Here is a 21,425-nt window from a genome sequence, read left to right as displayed (position 1 = left end):
CACGGATAAAAGAAGAAAGAAGAAGAAGAAGAAGAAAATGTTGTTTCCAGAGAAAGATGTTGCTCTTCACAGTGTGTTCAGGGGAACTGGGGTGTTTGCTGTGAGTGTGAAGCCAGCAGAGTGTGAAGGAGTTCCTGCTGCTGACAGGTGGAGTCTCTACGGCTAGCTGAGCTTTAATTCATCATGCATTTAAAGCATCATTTCACCCACATTACATGTACACTGGTGTTAAATATTCTCCTTTACAGCTCGTCATCAGTAGCCATGCTCATAGTTTTTATTCCAATTGTGGTGTTTACAGCATTAAAAATAACATAATTTAATCTAAAATAATCCCGATAAGAGCAGCACGTTCTATGAAGGTGTGTGTTTTCATGTCCTGGTGCCGAGGCTCACCTGTACTCTGGCCTCTGTGAGCTTCGTCCTCTGAGCCAGCTCCTCCCTGGTGTAGATGTCGGGGTAATGCGTCCTCTCAAAAGCCTTCTCCAGCTCCTCCAGCTGCTCAGCGGTGAAGGTGGTGCGGCTGCGCCTCTGCTTCCTCTTCAGCGGCAAGTCGGGCTCCGAGTCCACGTCTGAACCGTCGTCTGTGCGGTTACCTGAGGTGAGGCGAGAAGGACAAAGGGCCATCTGTGTGATCACGTAATAAAGACGAGTTAAGGAGTGTTTTGTGTGAATTTACTGACGGCTGTTTGTGGAAAATAGCAACAAATATGAGCTGAGGCTGATTATAAACTCAGCCTAACAGCATTATCTGCATTTTGGAAAAAAGGAGGAGGAAAAAAAAGCCTCTTTTGTTGCTGGAGAGGGGAGGACTGGCATCACAGAGGATTCAAATGACAGCTACTCCTCTCTCAGTACACAACTGGGAGAATATTATCTTAATCTGTGGATATTTATTTAATATAGAAGAGGCCCTGATATCCAATCCTGCCTGTGAGAGGGGCCCAGAGGCTGTGGAGGCAGCGAGCTGAGGGGGAGTGGGTGCTGGTGGGTAGAGAGAGGGGTTAATCTGCACAGGCCACCTTGCTGCTCCTCGCCCTGCCTTTCTGTGCACTGGCCCAGGGCACAGCGCTCACACACAGCACCGCCAGAGTGCATAAAATAGAACACAATATCACAGCGAAGCCATTCAGCCCCGTGTGTTTCCATCTGCTGTCATTAAATGAATTAGAACATATTTTACATTACTTTTTAGGCATTCAACTAAGCTGAATTTTTGCTCGAGGAATATAGATACAGCACAAAGCTGTACAATCCAGGCCGACAGGGAAATTTTTGACAGCAAATACGCATTACCATTGCACATTACCATTATAACTGAATTTAGAAAATTGCATCATTTTCACCTCCTCTGCATGTCTATTCAAACTGCATGGCCCTTTTCATTTCATGTCATAAAATTCATATTTTCATAATTTCCTCATTGAGACATTGACAAGGCGGCTTGATGTGCCAGTGTTGCTCCAGGCCTTGTTGGATTGCATCATGCACAGTCCAGAAAGTGTGGGAGAGGGAAAATAAAGGAAGATATTGAAGAAGAGGGTGCATGAAGAGATTTCTGCTTCTGACAGAGGCCCTTCTGCTATTCAGCTCAAATAAAAACTATAGTGCTCACCTGAGCGTCTCGCCTCAGTCTCATTCATTGTCTTACAGCTGCGATCTCTGTTTATAGCTCGCTCCGGTCCAATCTCTCAACACAAGTGGACAAAAGAATACTCAGACCCAGCCTCCAAATAACAACTGTGAGAACAAAAGAGCAACAGAGCTGGCGGAGTCTCAAGGCCAGCTCCAGAGTTTAATTAAACAAGGAATTATGGGATTATATGGAGACTATCATTACAGGCCACTCCATGAGTCTTCTACGAACATTTTTTGTCCCCCTGAGCTCATGCTCAATGATTCTCTGCGGATTACATGTGGCCGCAGGACATGAGGCCGCATTCATTAAATCAATTCTTCAGTCTTATCCTTTTTAATAAAGATTGATTCTTGAAGCACGAGCTCACTCCGCCGCAGAACACCCTTGAACATACAAAGTTGAATATGTACATACACCACATATCCCTTTGTTGGTTTTCATGAGGATGCGTATATCCATTTGCCCGTTAACTCGCCGTGACCACACTTGAGACCGGCCCAGCAGTCTGCAGATCACTTTCCAAAGTCACCTCTCCGTCCTACGGGGAGACGCCGGCCGGAGTCGGCGCTCACTCGAGGGCTTCTGAGGAAGACTCCAAAGTCTTCTTCTCCTCCTCGAATCGTTTCCTCCCCTTTGTTTGATGTGCTTTCCACGACTTTATTTTGCCAGTAAACCGCTGTGGCAATCTGTGTCACATTTAGCATGCTACCAGGCTAATGACTGATAAACCTCAGCAGACAATGGCTGCTCGTCATTAAGCCCCGCAGAGGAAACACATCTGCTCTTGTACATGAACCAGCAGCACAAGGTCAGCCGCCATGCCTGTAATGAGTAAGGCAAAATGGAACATGGCACACGCTGCACGGGCCGGCTGGGATTGGGGCTGGACGTGAAACTCATCTATATGCTGACTATATCGGCTGAGTGGAGGACAGAAAATATGTGAAAGCACATGGCTGCTCTCCGTTTTGATCTAGAGTCTGAGAGACGCTCTGAAGACACGTCAGTAAACACCAGCGACCACTTCTCAGGCTGCTCTCGACACCAAAGCACTTTAAAATCTAAATTTCATGTCTGTTTTTTCCCTCCACTTATTTGCCAGCGTGAGCAGCCGAAGACAAAATAAGACTGAACCAAATCCCTGCAGGGCTGTCAAGGTCAATTCCTTAATGGTCTGCTCGGCACAAAAAAGGTACGTTCTGATTAGACCGCTGTATAATACGGCCGCTGTAATTTCCATTCAGAGGTTCATGGGGTATTGATAAACCACTCATGCCTTGTCTCATTACTTATCGTCCAATTAGAATCTAATTATGTGCCATCCAGTGGGCACGATTAGAGCCGTGTACTCTCCTCCAGGGGCCCTCTGAGCTTTTACCTCCATATTGATTTAAAACTGCGCCCAATTTAAATAGGAATTAATCAGGTTTACACTCAAAGTAGACGCTCGGCTACCATTAAAAACAGCACTTTGTTCATTATGAGTACTGCAGAGTTGTAGGAATATAGTTCAGCACAGAAGAGTGTAAAGATCCAAGGCAGGAAAATCAATTACTGACCAATAATACAGCTGCTCTGATAATTAATCATCAGGAAATTCACTGATCACTTTAGCACCAGGAAGCTAATCTGTCCCCACAAAAATAAGAGCTGCATCCGAAATCCACTACGATACGTTCCAGTCCTTCTAGTCCACACGGTGGACCAGAATCCGGTCTATTGAACTGATGTACTCGCAGGGAGTGAAGCAAAACAGTCGAATGTCAGTTCAGCTACAGCTTTACACCTCCTATTTAAAGTTTGCAAAGAAACAGTTTTTTTTTTTTTTTTTTTTAATGAAAATAACACTTTTTTGTTGCCGTTTCTTGATTAATTAAATAACAATTAACTCAAAATGTTTTTCAGATGTAAAAGCTTTTACTTCTCTATTTCCTTTGTGCATTAAATTGTCAGATTTATGGTTTAGAATTAGCAGCAAAAGGTGACATTAGTGCTTCTAATTCTTCATCAGATTCAGTAACGGGACTATTTCAGGAGCTGTTCAGGAACCTCACAAACAAACACAGACATGTCTAACCGGGGCGTGATCCTGCTGCAGAACTCTGGTTTTATTACGTAAACTGAGAGAAAACGATTAATGACGAGAGCAGCCGGTTAACTGTGTTTAATTAATGTGGGGGATTCCACACGAAGCCCTCAGATGTGTTGAACCGCCTCCCCTCGCCCCGCTGCCACTGGGCTTTAATGATGCTCTAATTCTGACCAGACCTTTTAGATAAAGCGCAGCTCTCTCTCCTGAAGGACTGGAGCTGCTAGTTAATAGTGGTGGGGTTACGGTGAGGTTTAAAGCCTGCTCTCGCTCCCCTGATGCTCCTCTGCTGACCCTGCAGACAGACTACAGGCAGATGGGATCCTCATCACCCTGCTGCCTCCAAAACCCCGCCTCACGCCGACCGACCCTCCTCCCCCGCCTACTCCTCCAGGACTCCCCGTCTTCTCCATCTTCTCCCTCCAAGTCCCCCACCTTCACCCCGGAGACGGTGAGGTAATGCTGATTAAACAGACAGCTGTCCACTCATACCGGCAATTAACCGAGTGGGCTGCAGGTTTACGGTACAACACCGACTAACTTCACGAGGCCGCTGGATAAATGTGAGCATCTGATTAGTTAGTCAGAGCTTAACAATCAATATCATGAGCAAAAAGGTGTTCTATCTGCTTTTAACACTGCATTCTTCTTCTTTAATTTAGGAGAAAAAAAAGCTTTACTCTAAAAATAGGTTTGCTAAAATCTAAACAAATGAGCTAAAACGGTGCAGCAGCAGCAATAAGAGTCAATTCCAACAAAAAATAAAAACTTTACCGACAGAAACACGAAGAGAAAATCGTGCTTTTGCAGCAGCAGCAGTGCAGGTACTTTATCCCTCATCTCTGACAAACGTGAATAAGCCCAAAGTGAAGCAGACTGTCTCTGATATCATAACCCATGGCCTCAATATCAGCCATACCTTTGCAAACTATCCAAGACAGAGGGACAAAAACAGACAGGGCTTTGGCAGTGCAGCATTAGCTCATAATGGCTCATTTTGAAAAGCATATTAGTTCCAGCATAATTACAATCAGGCCTCACGCTCTGTGTTTTGCAGGCATTCACAGGACCAGCCTCTGAGCACCGAGTCACACCAGTTGACTGTGACTGACAGCAGATTTAGTTAAAAATTGTGTTTTTTCCTCCCTCTTTTTTTCCCACAGGACAAAAATAACACCGCATCTTTTCTCCCTATTTATGTTGACTTGTTTATTTTGTGCCTACCTTTTGTCGTACTTGATACTGCAATTATACTTTTTGTCAGTCAGAGGGGGTGAATATCAAAAGGCCTAATTATGCAAACAGGCCTGTGATAAGAGGCATCTGCCTGCGATGGGATCTGCTATCTCTGACATGCATCTGTCTCTGCGCTGTCTTTGCTGCTCCAGGCCTGCATATAAACAGCCCTGCCTGTCCCCAGGACTGCATGCGATTCAACCACCAACACTGGAGTGGAGGGATGTTTCGGGGGCGGGGGGGATCGAGCAGCAACATCAAATAACTAACAACTTCCCAATTTGCATTTTTCTGAGAATGGCGCGGCATCTCCGTTTAATGCACTTGCCTGTTCCTCCTAAAGGGGTTGCCAAGTTAAAGGAGGCATGTGATTCAAGGCATTTACCAAAGGATGTCTCTGAGATAGGAACCTTATGTGAATACAAGATAGGCAGCGGCGATAACCAGAACGGTTTAAACACACATCCTCTATGAATAATCTCCTCCTGTAGTTATCTCCCTGCCAGTGAAAAAACTAAACTCTGGAAGTGAGCGCAGCTGGAATTTATTCATACATATTAGATTAAAATATTAAGATCAACAAACCAAACAAATTTGTGGGAGAAATAAAAAAAATAAAATTAAAAAAAGGAGTGCATTTGTGGCAAAATCAAGTTAAGGGTTTACTTGGTCTGGTTACACGCCAAGGAGCAGCGTCCATTTCCTCTGGGTGTCAGTGACCTTCTCTGGGCAGTAATGTGACATTTAGCTGGAATTGAATCTGGATGAGAGGCGTAACTATACATAAGGACAATAAAAATCCACCATCTATCTAAAATAAAATCACTCCCCGCTCACCTTTATGGACAGATGTCAGCGGTTTCACTCGAGTCTCATGCCTATCATGTCAATTACTGTTTATAGCAGGTGGCTGAGGGCCAAGGGCGCTCGTCCCAAAATCTATTTCAAGTGGTCAGATAGGAGAGCAGAAGGGAACAAGAGCTCTAAGATTTGTGTGCAGATATACATTTTATTACTTCATAAAAACTCCACACACACACACAACAACTACCTGGTGCGACCAGAAAAGCACCACAGCCTGTCGGTGCCGGTGTTCAGGCGGCCTGACGCCGAGATTCCTCAGGAAAATTCCAACACTTTTCTTCCCTTGTCTCTCTGACAGAATCACGTTCTTTAGAAAGAGAGTAGGGGGGCTTGGAAAAGAGGAGAAAAAGGCAAGGGAGGAAGAAAGATGGGAGGCTCTATAATCTTTGGCTCTCACAACAAACAATTAGCCCCCTTCTCTGTGTTAGAGGTGGGAGAGAGTGGGAGAGGGGAGGGGAGGCAGGAGACAGAGAGGGAGAAGCAGCCAGAGCGATGCTCTTTTATGGCTCTTGTCATATGGATGAAGGCGCAGCGCGTCCATGAGAGCGCACGCTCACCTTCAACAACAGGGCGTCCACTGGGCCTCCCGGCCCTTTCAGCCCGGAGAGACGAGCTCCTCGGGGGGCCATTAGAGCATGAATAGGGGCCTGACAGCCCTGTGCAGCTCCGCAGGGCATCCATAAACGCTGACATATTGACTCCCCATGCCTCTGCGCTGCCTGAGTGTGAAAGCGTGAAGGGCTTGAAGGGTGGGATTCTCTTTCTTTAATATACTATTGGCTAAAACTGGGATATTAGCCACAATATAAATGTTTGCTTTTGACTGCGAGACATACTCGGCTTCTACAATAACGTTTGCCTCCGCTGTAGTTTTTAAGGGTTTTGCTTTTAAAATATAAACTCTTCCTTTGAAAGAGCTCTTTTGATGTAGCTGTGAGGAGAAACATGTTCACTCAGTGGAACAGAGGAATTTATTTGCTAAATGATCCTTTTCTGCTGTCAGTTTCTGAGAACACAGTCAGATTACAGAGGATCCAACAGAACCACACCAACCCCTAAAGAAACCTTGTTAGGAAGACCAAAGCTGTGCACCAGGTTCTCTCCTCTGTCACCGCCTGAGCTGCAGTCTTTGCTAATTGAGGTCAGAGCCAAAGTAATGAAATTAACAGAGAGCACAAGAAAGTAAAAAGGAGCCCATGGGGGTCTCTGCCAAATGGCACCGGAGCCAGAGCCGCGGTCCCCCAGCAAAAAGCTCTAAAAACCTATGCAGGAAATCAAACAGCTACGTCTCAGGGCTATGAGCCGAGGTCTCCTGGAGGAACAAATCATTTTCTCAACAAAGCCAAAGAGAGATTACTGGGCACAGTATAGGAATGCACAGCGGACATTTTTATGTGCCCAAGGGAAGTTTCCTAATTTTCTGGACAAGGATGGGCAGCGAAAATATTGCAGAAAAGTTTGTGTGATATAAAGGACAGTAGGAAGGAAAGAGGAGAGGATGGAAGAGAGAACAGGGAAACTTTACTAGGAACTGAACAGAGGTCAGAATATTTAATGAACAAACAGGAAACTACGGCGTCCGTCTCCACGTTTCCGGGTGACTCGTGTCTTTATTCCTGTTCTGAACGCGCTGCTTGTCTTTATAATGAAACTAATACAAACTGTTTGTTCTGGAGCTCAGAGAGACGCTCTAATGTTTCAGCAACGTGTGAAATCCTGAAATACATTTTTCTAAAGCGGCCATCGAGCTCCACTTCATTACTGACATTCAGTGGATTGTAGTAAACAAACTGTTAGCAGAGAGCTGCTTTATGCTCAACAATCTAATGAATATTTCCTGTAAAGAGCTTTTTTTCTGGGCACACTGGAGCATCGCAGCGCTTGGCATTAATTTCTCCATATTGAGGGGTTGTAATGTGCACAGTAGAAAAGCTTTTTATACTCAGACTACATATTCCCCAAGGAGAGAATGACTGACGATGCAGAAATAAGCCCATTAGTTGAAAATAGGGGACAACATTTGGAGTTGTTATGTTGTCGCTTATGACAGGAGCTCCACCCCACTGTTTGGACAAACCGCGCTCACATTCTCACTTGGTAGGAAAAAACACATTTCTGATTTGCAACACTCAGGGAACATGTTTATTGTCTTTGTGGATGTGGAGGGGAAGCGAGAGAGAGAAAAAAAAAAAAAACACGCACAATTAAAACAAATGAATATTTCAGTGGTGGAGCAGATCAAGAGCAGAAAATGTGAAATGTTCTGGCCCTAAGTAGCATAGGCTAATGGCGATTTTTAAACTAGCAGACCATGGTCAATGTTGTTCATTCATCACTGAGGGAGCACGGCGCGCTGTGCTCAACATAATTACTGTTGCACATTATGTGGCCTATTCCTGTATTGTAATAAAATTAGCCAGAAATGCTTTTTGTCTTTTCTAATGCGGCTCCATGGTAACCGGCGGACGGTCATAATGCAGCACACTGTCCTGATCCGTGCCAGCTGTCAGAGTTTGACAACCTTAGCTGGCACGGCGAATTGGAGGAAACTACATTTCTTTCAATAAATTATGTGGCTCTGACCTGCTCATCCATTGCACGATTTAACATGGACGTAATAAAGCCGGAGACGTCCTCATGTACTGTCCACTCCTGGTTTTTTTTTCTTTATTGTTTAGCAGGACAACAAAGGCTTAATCAGCCAGACAAACATCTATTTCTGCCAAAGGTCCTGCTCATTACCACCACGTTCAGCTTCACATTTACACCTCAGACAAAACTCAACTGGTTTATTCTATATTTCTCAATTTACTGAGAAAAATGGGCTTAATGCAAATTTTAAATGCTGCAAAAAGCCAAAATATTCACCAGATCTTTATAATTAGGATAGAACTGCGTCCATATTTACTGCTTTAATTATATCCAATCATCACTGTTAATAAAACAGAGAATTTAAATAATAATAAATTATTGAATGTTTAGGCTGACGACTGCAGAAGCACGTTTGGAAAATGTGCTACAGAATTAATACAACAAAAGACAGTTTTTAGCTAATTCTGACCTCCAAATACAAGCTGACTAATTTTATTTAGAGTAAATCAAAGCGGTAACTCCTCGCCTCCATCTCCTGACTGAAACGTTCTGCATAAATGTAAACCTACTGATGAACCTCTCACCGATCCACAGGCCTTTGTCATTGTGTGACATTATCTGTGAGGCCGCGACTACGTTTATGTCGTCTGGTAGATAAATTATTGACTACATCTTATGGAATTACATGGTTGATTATATCTTGCTCAGAGCTGAAATGACTCTAGACCGTGTGTCCTCATGAAACAAAGCAAACAGAAGGTTCTAGCTACAGGTGAGATGTTCAGCCTGATCGGTCTGTCTGGGTGCTAATGTCATGAATGTCCACGACTACTTTACTGCTTGTTGGAGCTTTCTGACTATTAGTGCTATTGTCTGTAGAGGTCATGAGGTCACCTAATTACACTCGTTTATTGCACCAGCTTCTCCACTGATGCACCATGAGGCTTGTTTTAGCCAATGTGTTGTGTTTTTTTCTTTCCTCCCAGAGACCCGGAGACAGAAACAGACACCAAGAGGACATCTAAAAGCAATTAAATGAGATCGCTGTCCGATAACAAGTGCCATCGGTTTTCCCATTAAAACCTTTGAAACTAATCTCCCCTGCTGAGAACACTTGTCTCTCCTCGTGGCATGGCTCGGAATCAGCAGTGAGAGATAAATAAATGGCCTTTAAGAAGCATCGGCCCTCTTGTCAGGACACATAGCCACTCAGCAGCAGCAGCAGCAGTCCACATGTCAACTCATTGCCTCCCCATTTCCTCTGCTCCCTCTGCTAAGACACTGCTGTCTAATGAAGGAGAGGGACTGCAATCCCAGCGGGCCCAGCAGCGCTCTGTCATCCCTGAGTGTTGTTTTCCCTCCGGGCTGCCCAGTCACCGTCCACTCTCGCAGGTAATACTCACCAATCAGGATTCATTACAAGCCCAAACCATGAATGAACTGCCCACTGCAGGCGCAAACACACCAGAAGAAATAGGCCTCCCAGGGACCCCCTCCAAACTTAATTGGATTGCCAATACTGCCCACAGACATTTGAGAAGTCTGGAGAAACAATGGAGCAGAAAATAAATACTCCAAAGCCACAATGATGACTCCACTTGGTAAACTAACATAGTATTGATCGTCCTCTTTTTTTTTTGTTTGTTTGTTTAGAAAAGCCTCATCCCTGCTAATAGCTGTCTGAGAGTGTAATCTCTCCCTTGTCCTCCCCCTCCTCTCCTCCCCTCCACAGCGCCTATTATGTGGCTCCTTTCAGCGAGCCTCAAATAGTTTAGGTTCAGTGTCGCACTGGGGTACGGGGCATGGGACTGGGGACCAATTGTTTGCTAATGTTGACACCTGCCAGAGCAGGCTTGGTCTATTTGGGGCCCGCCAAGCTGTAAACTGGATGCTCCCCCTCTTTAGCAAGATTAAGTGTGGGTTGCTGGGGTCACAAATCACTGGACTCCCTCTGATGTTGTGAGGCACAGAGCCAGAGCCTGAGAGGACTAAAAGAGAAAGCTGGAGAGGGAGGGACAGAGGAGGGCAGAGGGATAAAGACTGACAGTCTATTGTTTAATGAAAGGGAGGAGAATAATGTATCTTCTAGAGTGCGCGTAACCAGCGTTAAAAAAAAAATCAACAGAGTGTCGGCCTGCGATGGGACATAACAGACTTCTGCAGAAATGATCAACAATCTGAGAGAAATTCAGGATTAGCATCAAAAACCAACTGTGTGAATTTTTACAAATATAAAAATTATGGAACAAAAAATTAGTTAAAGCTTCTGCTCTCACTGGACAGACTGACTGCTAGAATAAACATGAACACAGAGCTTCTGTCACATCTGCACTCAGACAAATACACTCCTCTCTCTCTATATACACCCTGACCTGTATATCTTCTTTTATTTTTTAAACACATAAAGCCCGGCAGAGACCCGGCGGCCCTGACAGACAGTGGCCAGCTCCTCCTCCTCCTCCCCCTTCCTTTGCAGATGTACATTAATGCAGAAAAGGCAGAGATCTGAGCTGCAGCAGAAGCACCCTGTCTCCCTCTCAAACTGCTGCTGTCCAGCCTGATCGTGTCAGTTTGAAGGCCCCTATTCAAAAGTATTCATGCATCTGCCTTTGAGGCACAATAGCAGCTAGTTTATAAACTGTCTGCCCGGGCACCCAGAGGCTTTAGTTCGTATTGTTTTGGTCCCCTTAATAAACTTTTTGGAGGAGTTCATCAACTTGCCTGAATAGCCTATGCAGCAAGTCTGAGGACAGAAAATAACAGAAGGGCCTTTTCTCCTCCCTCTGCTTTCTCTCGTCCTTTTCTAGTGGCTGTTCCTCTAACAATGCTGAGAGGAGGCTGTCAGACATCACAGGGCTGTTTTGTACCAATATGAGAAAAAAAAAAAGTATTAAAAAAAAAAGAAAAGAAAAGAAAAGAAAACGGGACCTCCTAAAATAGGAATTGTATTTTCACATTTGAAGGCCAGCTCAGTAAATTTAAAATGCGCAGATATAAAATTCAATAGAGGATAAATGTAAAACAGCATTTATGTTTAGGAAAAAATTATAGGTTTAAATATTTTATTATTTTCAGTGTCTGTGAATTAGTTTTAAATGTTCTGTCCACGGCTCCTCCAGCTGACACCTGTTAGACAGCACACACACTGATTGGATGCAATAAAGTGTAATTTCTGCTGTAAGCCATTAATCCACTGTTATACCTTTAAACTCTGTCGGGAAAAAAAATGATCCAAACTTAAAAGTCTTTAATAGATGTCTGCTCTAATTAATTTCATACCTAATTAAAACAAGGCTACAGTCCATGCGGCCCGTTCAGCCCGCTGGATGGACCTAATTGGAGTAATAGCGGAAAAAAGGGGGCTGCTTAGAAATAAAAGCCCGCAGCGGTCCGATTCAACAACAGCACCATCCTCACCCTCCTCACCCTCCTCCCCCTCCACCATCTGACCCAAAAAGGCCTTATTGGCTGCCCCGGACCAACCACCTACTGTTTCCCACCGATGCACTCGGCGCGTCTTAACACCCTAATTAGATGTGACAAGTTCAACGAGCTGGTTTCGGAGCAGGAAAAGCTGGTCAGGTTATGATTTCCGAGTCAGACTCACAGGGGAATCTGTGGACAGCTGATTCCTGTCAGCCTCATTCATCTTCTTCCAGCCAATTAAACATTAATGCTAACAAAGCGACGGCAATTTGGAGAATACATTAAATGCGTAAAGTGGAAATGTAAATGTTGGAGGGGAAGTCAGCGGGCTGCTGACAGGAGCAGGACGGAGGGCGATACCAGTCAAGATTAAAATAATATACAGATGTTTTTATTTTAAATATTATATATATTTAAAATTTGACTTACTGCACAAAACACATGTTGGTAACATTAAGAATTAAAGGACGATCCAATAAGAAATTCATCAAAATGACCCCAAATTGCCTCAAATACCATGAAATTAATTTTCTTCTACATGATTAGGGTCTGAAATGATTGAAAACTGACAGTGGCTATTTAAAACTCAAAGCCTCCGTGGTTTCTGAGATAAATCACCAAGAACAAATGAAATCTGCCTCAAAAAATAAATGCAGCAGAATCGAAAGCAGCCTTTGTCTGACAGTCACATAAGTTCTACCACCTCCACCTGTTGACGTGAATGAAGGAGGGAGAGGAGCAGGAGGAGGAGGAGAGGGGAGTCAAACTTGAGCAAAAGAAAGAAGATGAAGAATTGAGATCTTCTATTTATTTTGGCGCACAGCCCCGCGGGCGGAGCGCGGGATCCCGGAGCCCCACGGTGAAAATTGGCGGAATAAAACACAGACAGAAATGAGAGGAGCTGAAGCGCCCCACTGTTGTGACAGGATACCTGGAGGGCAGCGCTTCCTCTTTAATTTGTCTCGTATGGCTGCAGACCCCCAACCAGACACCCAATCCTCAGCCTACTGACTTTAATTCTCGATGGTGAAATTATATGCTGTAATTAAATATCACATCACTTAAAATAAAAAAGAAGAAGAAGAAATGCTCGGTGGCATCTTATCGCCTGGTCTCCTCGGCTCCGTCCTGTTATCACATTAATAGGAACAACATCTGAACGGGGACGTTGCGGGCTAAACAAAGGGCACCTATGGGCCCGCAGCTTATATTCTGATATTTTTCGGAGCAGGAAATGTTAACCTTGAAACGTCGCTATCTGCGCCTAACAATGTGTGATCATAACCCCATAAATGAGGGGAGAAATTGAATCCTTTTAAGTTATTAAGCAGGAAAGGATTATAAACTCGTCTTTATAAATGAGCTAGAAATCCCCATGTCTTCCTCTGTACACTTTTAAATTTCCCACAAGAAGCTGGAGAGGAAAGATTGCCCCTTTTCAAGAGCCCCACAAGAGATGGAAAAACCATTTTTGTGCCCAGATAGGAAGTCGTCCCACATGGTAAGCGCCACTTTAATTAATAGACAGCCTTGAGAGGTATCACTGTCAGGCCGGATAATGGTGACGGAGCCGCTGTTTGTGCTTCCATGAATATTTCTCATGTGATCAAAGTCAAATGCCAGCACAGAATGAATTTAAGCCTACTCCAGTTTTTTTTTCTTCCTGATTTCGGAGCCTAATGCCGCCGACATTAAAGCTGCTGACACCGAACCGAGCGTCCGGGCCGCTGTAGGCCTGCAGCTTAAAGCCGCTCATTACCGCTCACCAGCACCGGCTCCGGTGTTGTGATGCCGCGCGGCCTGCTCACGTTACCGCGCCGGAACCAATGGGCCGATTCGTTACAGCGGTTGTAGCGCCTGTCATCAAGTCTCGCGATATGTCATTAAACAACAAATTACACCGTGATCTGGGAATTAAAACAGGCGGAATTAAAAATGATACACAAAAATAGTGGGGTGTTTATTTCTAATTTTAATGTACAGTTATAGCACATTAGTGAAACTAAAATGTAGATTTGTCACAGCCGTTACTAAGCAACGTGTTGCCTAACAACCACGGAGCTAAGCTAGCGGAAATGAAGCTAGCGAGCTAAATGTTATTATTTGTTGTAGGTGGTGTTAATTATTTGCTGAAAAACTGTCCCTGAGTCTTGTCCTGCTGCCAGTGATTAAAGAACACAGGTAGTAATTAATTAATTACTGTCTCCTCAGATAAATAAGCTTTATTTAAAAAAAAGAAAAAAAAACATTTACAGGCGTTTTTAAATGTAAAAATAATTTTTTTAAACGCTAGAAAATGTCTAAAACGAGCTCCTTAAGTTGACGCCATTTGTAGTTTATAGCTCATTGTTTTGTTAGTTTTACGATTTTTGTTGTTCACAAAATTAATTCATTAAAATAAAATAAAAAATAAATCTTTGTGGTAAATTAAAAATATGAAACTGGCGTTCTAAAATTGATACAGGCTATTATATAATATATATATGTTTAAATTGAATTAATTCGATCCACATAATAATAATAATAATAATAATAATAATAATAATAATAATAAGGTCGTGTCTTTCAGCTCCTGCCCCCTTTATGAGAAATGTAGGCCTACCGATGTAAATTCCAGTGAAATGTGGCTTGAGTGGCTGCGGGGACAGGGGAGGTTAATCCGAGTTTAATGCAGTGAAGCACAGCGCAGGGTCTGGGCTATGATGGGTATGTTATCTCTGCCCAACATTTGGGTCTCCCTCAATTTCCACCCAGCCAAATAGCTGCGAGAAAGTGCAGATGGAGTCACTCTGAATGCCTGAGGAAAAAACGTTATTAATAGCTAAATAACTTCCCCATACTTTCAGTGAATCTCTCTCACACACTGTTCCAGATGGATTTGTTTGAAGTGGTCTCTCGCTTCATTCCCCTGTCCTTCTCATTCAGCACGGCTTTAGACCCGAAATATAGCTACATTATATTACCATACACTTAGAGGCCGGCTGTGCGCGCTCCACCGTGTGCGTGTGTGTGCGTGAGGAGCGCCTGTGTGTTCGTGACGTGGAGGCGCGGCGGAGGGCAGCTTTTCACACTTCTCCCCGCTATAAGCAGCAGCAGCAGCAGCTAGACTCTGTTGGGTCGCTTTGTTTCTGAGCCCAGTCCAGCCACCCGGAGGACCAACCCGAGGAGGAGTTGTTGGCGCAAATTGAAATTAAATAAAATACATGTTGATTAGAGCCCACACTGCAGTAGGAGAGGAAGCGTCTTGTTTTGTTTTATCTGGTCGTATTTTTGTAATAACCTGCAGCTCATGTATTTATTCCAGATGACATGTGAGTGAAGGCAGCCTGGCCTGGTCTCTCTGTCACTCTGCGTCCCGCCGCTCTCCAATAATCCCACCTGGCATCTGTTTAATTAGACCGAGGACCTCAGGTAATCCTGCGATTTGCTCAAGTGTCCATCGGGTGTCTTCACCTCATCTGACGCTCGGGCGGGTGCGTCAGCGGGGCGCACGCACGCCGGACAGCTGATTCATGTGGCGCAAAACAAAAGCACGTCCACGTTTGTGCAGGTGTTGCGCAGCCCTTATTGCGCGTAATCAAACGTTTATGTGCATGACCATTAAAGTCCGCACCTCGGATTGGAAAATAGTTTCTGCACAAAATTTTTAGGACCAGGATCCGGCTCGTTAAGCCCAGAACACAAACAGTTACCAGGATAAAGAAGGTCCACATATAGCCAGGGAGAAGTGTTGTCGGTGCATGCACAGAGTTCTGATGGTTTACACAGAGATAACAGCTCGCTCCACGCAGAAAAACTAAACGTACATTATTTTAATATGAGTTTACCGTTTATTACAGCGAGATTAGAGCCGGGATAAATCCGTGATGTAACCTCTGAAAAAACCAAATAGGCAGACCTAATAAACAAATAGATAAATAAATAAAGTCTTAAAATCTGGATAAGTAAACGAAAAAAAAATCTCATGAATTTTGTGCCCAGGGCGAGCCACTGTGAGCTCCGCTCTGAGATGAAAGTGAAAAGAAATAAAAGGCTCTATTTAATCTGCTTTAAAACCTCTCTCCACATAAGGGCTGTGCTTCAAACTCGGAGAGTGAGGGGCTGATTGGGGATAAATACATTTCTTACCATGCCTGCGAGCTATTACAGCCTGCACGAACACAGCCACCTATTCAGCAGCCATCGTTTGCAGCGCTTACTCTAATAAGTATTAACATTATTAAATGCCATCCGGATGCTGCTCGTCTAAACTGCATTACGCGCAGGGTGCGTCTCTTTTTATAGCAACCTAATTCAATCCCAATTTAAAACACAAGCAGCGCAAAGGAAAAAAAAAAAAACTGAAGCAGGAACATTGTGTGGATATTTAGCACCAACAGTTGAAACTCAATAATAAAGCACTGAACACTTGACAGCATCGTGCGGCCGACGCGCGTAAAGACCAGAGCCTGGAGAAGCTGCTGGTCATCCGGAGCCGCCAGCAGCAGCAGCAGCAGCAGCAGCAGCAGCCCATCTATATGGACACTGGAGATATTTGCAACAAAACGGTGACACTTTTCTCAGAACATTAACGCGTGGTGTGACAGAAAAAAGACCGTTTTCACGCTATCAACTGATTCTTCTCCAACGGGCCATTATATAAAATTACAAAACTATCTAGCAGCGGGGCGTACTGAATAATTCATCTCCTTTTATGTCTCTTCTTGCCCTTTGTCCAAAGTTTTCTCTCTCTTTTACCAGATTTTTGAATGAGAATGGACGAGCCTCCCTTTTCGCTGCCCTGCTTTCCAGGATTTGCTTTTGTGCCTCGGCCTCTTCACTTCAGAAAGGCGTCAATAGAGGGGAGGCTGTGCTCCTGAAGTTCATCTTCAAGTTTGAAAAATTTTTGGCAGTGTCTTTTTGAGGTTAAAAAAAAAAAGGAAAGAAAGAAAGAAAAAGAAAAAGGATCGAAGCTTTTGTGGTTTTCTTTTAAACCTAGAAGCCCGTTTGATCATCAAATAAACCTTCACCAGGTTTGGAGGTTGAGCGTTTTCCACTTCATGGCAGCAATAAACCAATAAAATATGAGAATAAAAAAAAACCCGGTGCTCTCATAAGATGCCACTTCATCCCCTTTAAATATCAAATTACCCAGAATAAGGAAATTATCACGTCTTGTAATTTAAGCTTTAATTGCCTGTAATGTTCCACGTGTGTCAGCCTGTCCCTCACGTCATGTCTGAAAATGTAAAAAATTAAATAAAATATGCTACAGAAAAAATAAATTAAAGTCACATAGGAGCGAGCAGAACCTCTGACGGGTATTAGAACAAGCGTGCTGACAAACAGTGAAAGCCAATACCTGCATCACTTTATTTTTTCCCTCCCAGCAGCATCACTAATAGAGCAAATAATAATACGAGCATTGATTTCCACTTTAACTGACAAGTGGTGAAATGTCAGCGCGCTGACATCGATTGTGAAACGGGTCAACTGTCAGCTGTCGTTTAGGGGTCGTTAAAGGAGTGAATGAATGAATGAGGAGGAATTCGCTACACAAATTAATTTTCTGCAGTTAAATACCTTCTGCCAAGGCTCTCATAAATAATTGAGTGAATGAACAACTGCTGGCTCGGAGTTAAAAGCAGGAATAAATTCTGTGCGTTTAGCTGCTGCAGCGGCTCGGATGTGGGACGATTTCCCAAGAGGACGGGAAGTAGGAAGTCTATTTAAAACATGCGCTTCCTGCTTACAAGGCTTACTCATAATAATAATAATAATAATAATAATAATAATAATAATAATAATAATAATAATAATAATGGTTTGTTATTTCAGACAGATACAAAGGGCCATATATATGTATATATACTGTATATATTTTCTGCTGTTAACTTACATTTATCACCGAGGATGCCATCGATGCTATGCTTTGTTTTCTTTTCTCCATCTTCATCCTTCTTATCACAGTCATCCTCGTCATCTTTTTTGCCAAATCGGGCCCTCAAAACGCGGCTGATGGAGCTCACTAATGGCAACAAAAAGGTAAATGGGTGATTAGCCCTAAAACCCATAAAAGAACCATAGTAATCCTATCATACAGTGTTCTTCTTTTCTTTTTCTTTTTTTTTTTTTAGAAGGCTACACCAGACAGAAATATCACAGGAAAAGTTTTTAAACATGAAGGAGCAGCGTTGAGACAAAAAATAAAATATCAAAATAAAATTCCATATTAAAAAACTAAACACAGTAAACTGACTGGTGAGCACTGGAGCCACATTTCAACAGGCTGATTTATTCCTTTCTGGGTCAAACAGCTGTAGGTGTGCTCTAGCTGAAGCATTTCTCTCTTTATCAGTAACTGGGGCTTAAAACATGTTGAATTCAAAGTGGTGTTCATTCAGAAGTGATGCTGCAGTGTTCGCTCGTAGTAAGAAAAAAAAAGTGCAGCTTACCAGATGAAGCCTCACCTGAAGGAACTGTGCTTCTGTCGCACACCCCGTCCTTCAGCAGCTTATCCCGGATCTCCCAGCTGAACATACCCGGGTTCTCCCTCTTGTACTCCTCGATCCGCTTCTCCACGTCGGGAGTTGCCACCTGCTTTAGGTTGGAAGTGTGTGAAGGGAGGGGACGAGACAGAGAGGGTTTCAGGTTTAACTGGGGTGTTCTGTTTTTAAAAGAACGAATAAAATAAAATAAAATAATAAAAGACATCAAAATCAAATATTAAAAATTAAAATTCTAATTTTATCTGTATATTTAGCAGGAATCTGGGCTTAAACAGAAATAAAAACACAAGTAAGAATTATTAATGATGCTATAAATCAATTATTTAAAATGTTAAATCAAAATGTTTATTTACTAAAAATGATTAAATATGTGTAACTAAAAATGTAGTGTTTCATAAATATAAATTACATATATATAGAGAGAGAATATTTAATATTCTACAATTATGAATCACCACAGACTCAAATGAAATACTCCTGAAACTACACTTGTTTATTTTTTTAGGTAAATGTTTTCTTATTTTCTAAATGTATTTATATGATTGTGTAAAATATCGAATAAACATTTTGCCAGTATTTAAAATGTAGTTATTTTTTTTTAGAGTTAGATAAACAGGAATGATGTTACAGGTGGGCTGGGATGTAAATAAATTAAATTACAGCAGACATCAGCCACCGGTTGGATGTTATTGTTATTATTATTATTGTTAGAGGAGGTCCAACATTATTTATCTGGTCTCCCTCCATCAGTCCCACAGACACAAACATCAGATGTGGGTTCACCCAGGTGTCATGCGCCTCGTGCCACCCCACCACCCATCCTCCTCCTCCTCCTCCTCCTGGTGCCGCTGCGGCCCAGTTTCCGGCACCACCGGACCCCCACTCACCCTGGGCTTGCTGCCTCCTATGGCCCCCGGACGGATCGAACCGGTCTCCTGGTACCGGCAGAGGATCTTGGAGACGCAGCCGTGAGAAACTCGCAGTTGTCGCGAGATTACGCAGGGCCGGATGCCGTGGTGGGCCATCTCCACTATCTTGTGTCGGATGTGATTTGGCAGCGGCCTCCCGTTGATGAACACTCCGCCAAGCTGGTTCACCCTGCCCTGGCCCAGAGGGGTGGACACTGCGCCACGACACACAACAACAGAGACAAACAGCACATCATGTCCTCTGCGCCTCTAATAGCGCCATGTTTGCGCCGCCGCTGACTGTTAATGGACACATTATCTGATTAGACATTTTCAAGAGAGCGTCGCGCCACATTCATCCGGTTCGGTGCCTGGCTGACAGGACGCATCCGAGGCCACTTCAGGATCCAATTCCACATTCAAGAGACACTAAGGAGGGCGACACTTCCCACCTTGATTATTCCTAGTCATGCTGTACAAATATTGATGTGATCCTTTGAGCCGTCTCTTTGCTGTGTGTGTTATTGCCATTTCCAGCAGCAGGACACTTGAACAAATCCCGCGGCTCGACTCACTTGCGCGCTACGTGGTTTTGGTACATTTGGGTCCGGAGCACTTGAGCACGGAGCGGCTGTAATGGGAAAACCGTTTCCATAAAGGCATGCAAATACAAAAGGGTCTTTTTTCCGCCCATATGTTCAGACGGCTCGAGTGTGGGGGAGTTAAAAAAAATAAAATAAAATTACCAATTAGATTGCTTTTTGTTTGTGTGTGTGTGTGTGAGAGAGACAGAGAGAGAGTGTGTGTGACTGTTAAAGTTGGCAAAGTTAAAATGCACTGAAACCTTTTCTATATATAAATTGAAGGTAAATTCTAGGTTAATTTAATTTTAAGTTTTTGTTAAAACACATTTTCTGACATTTTAAAAATTAAAGCATCAAACCACCAACAGGCACAAATTAGAAAATAAATCTGTCGTTAATAAAAATAAATATTTTGGGTGGATTTTGTGGAAAAAGCAGTGAGGAGGGATTTATCCTGAACGAACTAAACGGTTATAGAAATAAACAGAGTAAATATGGAGCCAGATAAAACTATAAAGCCCTCATGGATGCAGGTTGTTTAAAGGCCGCGGGCTGCTCCTATAATTCTCTCCTGTGACCATGACTGGAGGTGAACTCTAATCATCCTCGTTGTTCGCCACCTTTTTATTCCCCAGCGTGTCGCCGACAGCAAGCTGCGCTGCGTGTCACTAGCAGAGGACGGCTAACGAGTTCTGTCGGCACAACTTCCAAACACACGCCGTGGGTTCTGTACTCACCTTCCAGAGGGAAGCCGGTTCGGGGGTAGTTCTGGCCTGGCGCAGGACGCACCATCCGAGGCACTGTTCCGGGTAAAGTAGCCATCCTGCAGCTACTCACACACACTCTGCTCGTCTCAGAAAAGTCCAGGCCAAGAAAATAAAATAAAATAAAAAATAAAAATAAAATTAAAAAAAGGAGGAATGTGTTCAAATCGGTCAAAACAGAAAAAAAAAAAAAAAGATGCTGTGCTGCTGTCAAATCCCAATCCCAGGCGGAGAAACTGGACGAGCCCTTCTTCCACCGGGGGGAAAATAACAAGAGATGCTCTCCTCTGGTGCGATGGACGGAGCGAAAATAAAGAACACGGGCAGCAGGAAACACAATAAAATAAAATAAAAATAAACCTGTGCAAAGGCGAGCTGGGGGGAGATGGAGGAGTCAGAGTGTCTGCGCTGGGAGCATGCACTGGTTTTCTTTTCCTGGGTGTAGTTTGGGTTCAGGAGAATGTCTGCTGGCTGCTTGGAAGTAGTTTAAGTGGCCAACTTTGGTGCATGTCGTAGGAGGAGACGGCGGCGCGCTCCCATAGGCTGGCCGGCCTTTCTTTTATGGATGAAAGCGAGTGGGTTTAGCCAGGAGCCGGCCGACCAATCACAGCGGCGCGTTGCACTTTTAATTCAGCGCTGCCTCTCTCACACACCGACAGCAGTTCAAAGTGTTAATATATCTAAATGTTATCCTCCATCCAGTCCTCCTGCTCCCATGACATCCAGCTGCTCAGACCTCAGGAATATTAATAAAAATCATCACTTCTTTATTTCCTACATCACTAGAAACTCCACATTATTTTTATTGATTTCATTTATTATTGTTTTTATAAAT

General features: G+C 43.5%; 1 protein-coding gene across 1 annotated transcript in view; it reads right to left on the bottom strand.

Annotated features, from left to right (window-relative positions):
- Positions 1 to 20,703, bottom strand: part of pax7a (paired box 7a) — a 43,490-nt gene extending 22,787 nt beyond the window's left edge. Inside the window, exons 1-5 of the mRNA XM_008289792.1 lie at positions 20,564 to 20,703; positions 19,222 to 19,457; positions 18,281 to 18,425; positions 17,725 to 17,853; positions 397 to 596 (exon numbers count right to left, since the gene is read on the bottom strand). Of these exons, the coding sequence (XP_008288014.1) occupies positions 397 to 596; positions 17,725 to 17,853; positions 18,281 to 18,425; positions 19,222 to 19,457; positions 20,564 to 20,648 (795 nt within the window). The 5' untranslated portion in view covers positions 20,649 to 20,703. The remainder of the gene's footprint in view (positions 1 to 396; positions 597 to 17,724; positions 17,854 to 18,280; positions 18,426 to 19,221; positions 19,458 to 20,563) is intronic.
- Between the last annotated feature and the right edge of the window lie 722 nt (positions 20,704 to 21,425).

Source organism: Stegastes partitus, unplaced genomic scaffold (genome assembly GCF_000690725.1).
Source record: "Stegastes partitus isolate 25-593 unplaced genomic scaffold, Stegastes_partitus-1.0.2 Scaffold14, whole genome shotgun sequence".
In the NCBI taxonomy this organism is placed as follows: Eukaryota; Metazoa; Chordata; class Actinopteri; family Pomacentridae; genus Stegastes; species Stegastes partitus.
Note: the sequence above shows the minus strand (reverse complement) of the source record. Positions and strands in the feature narration are given on the sequence as shown.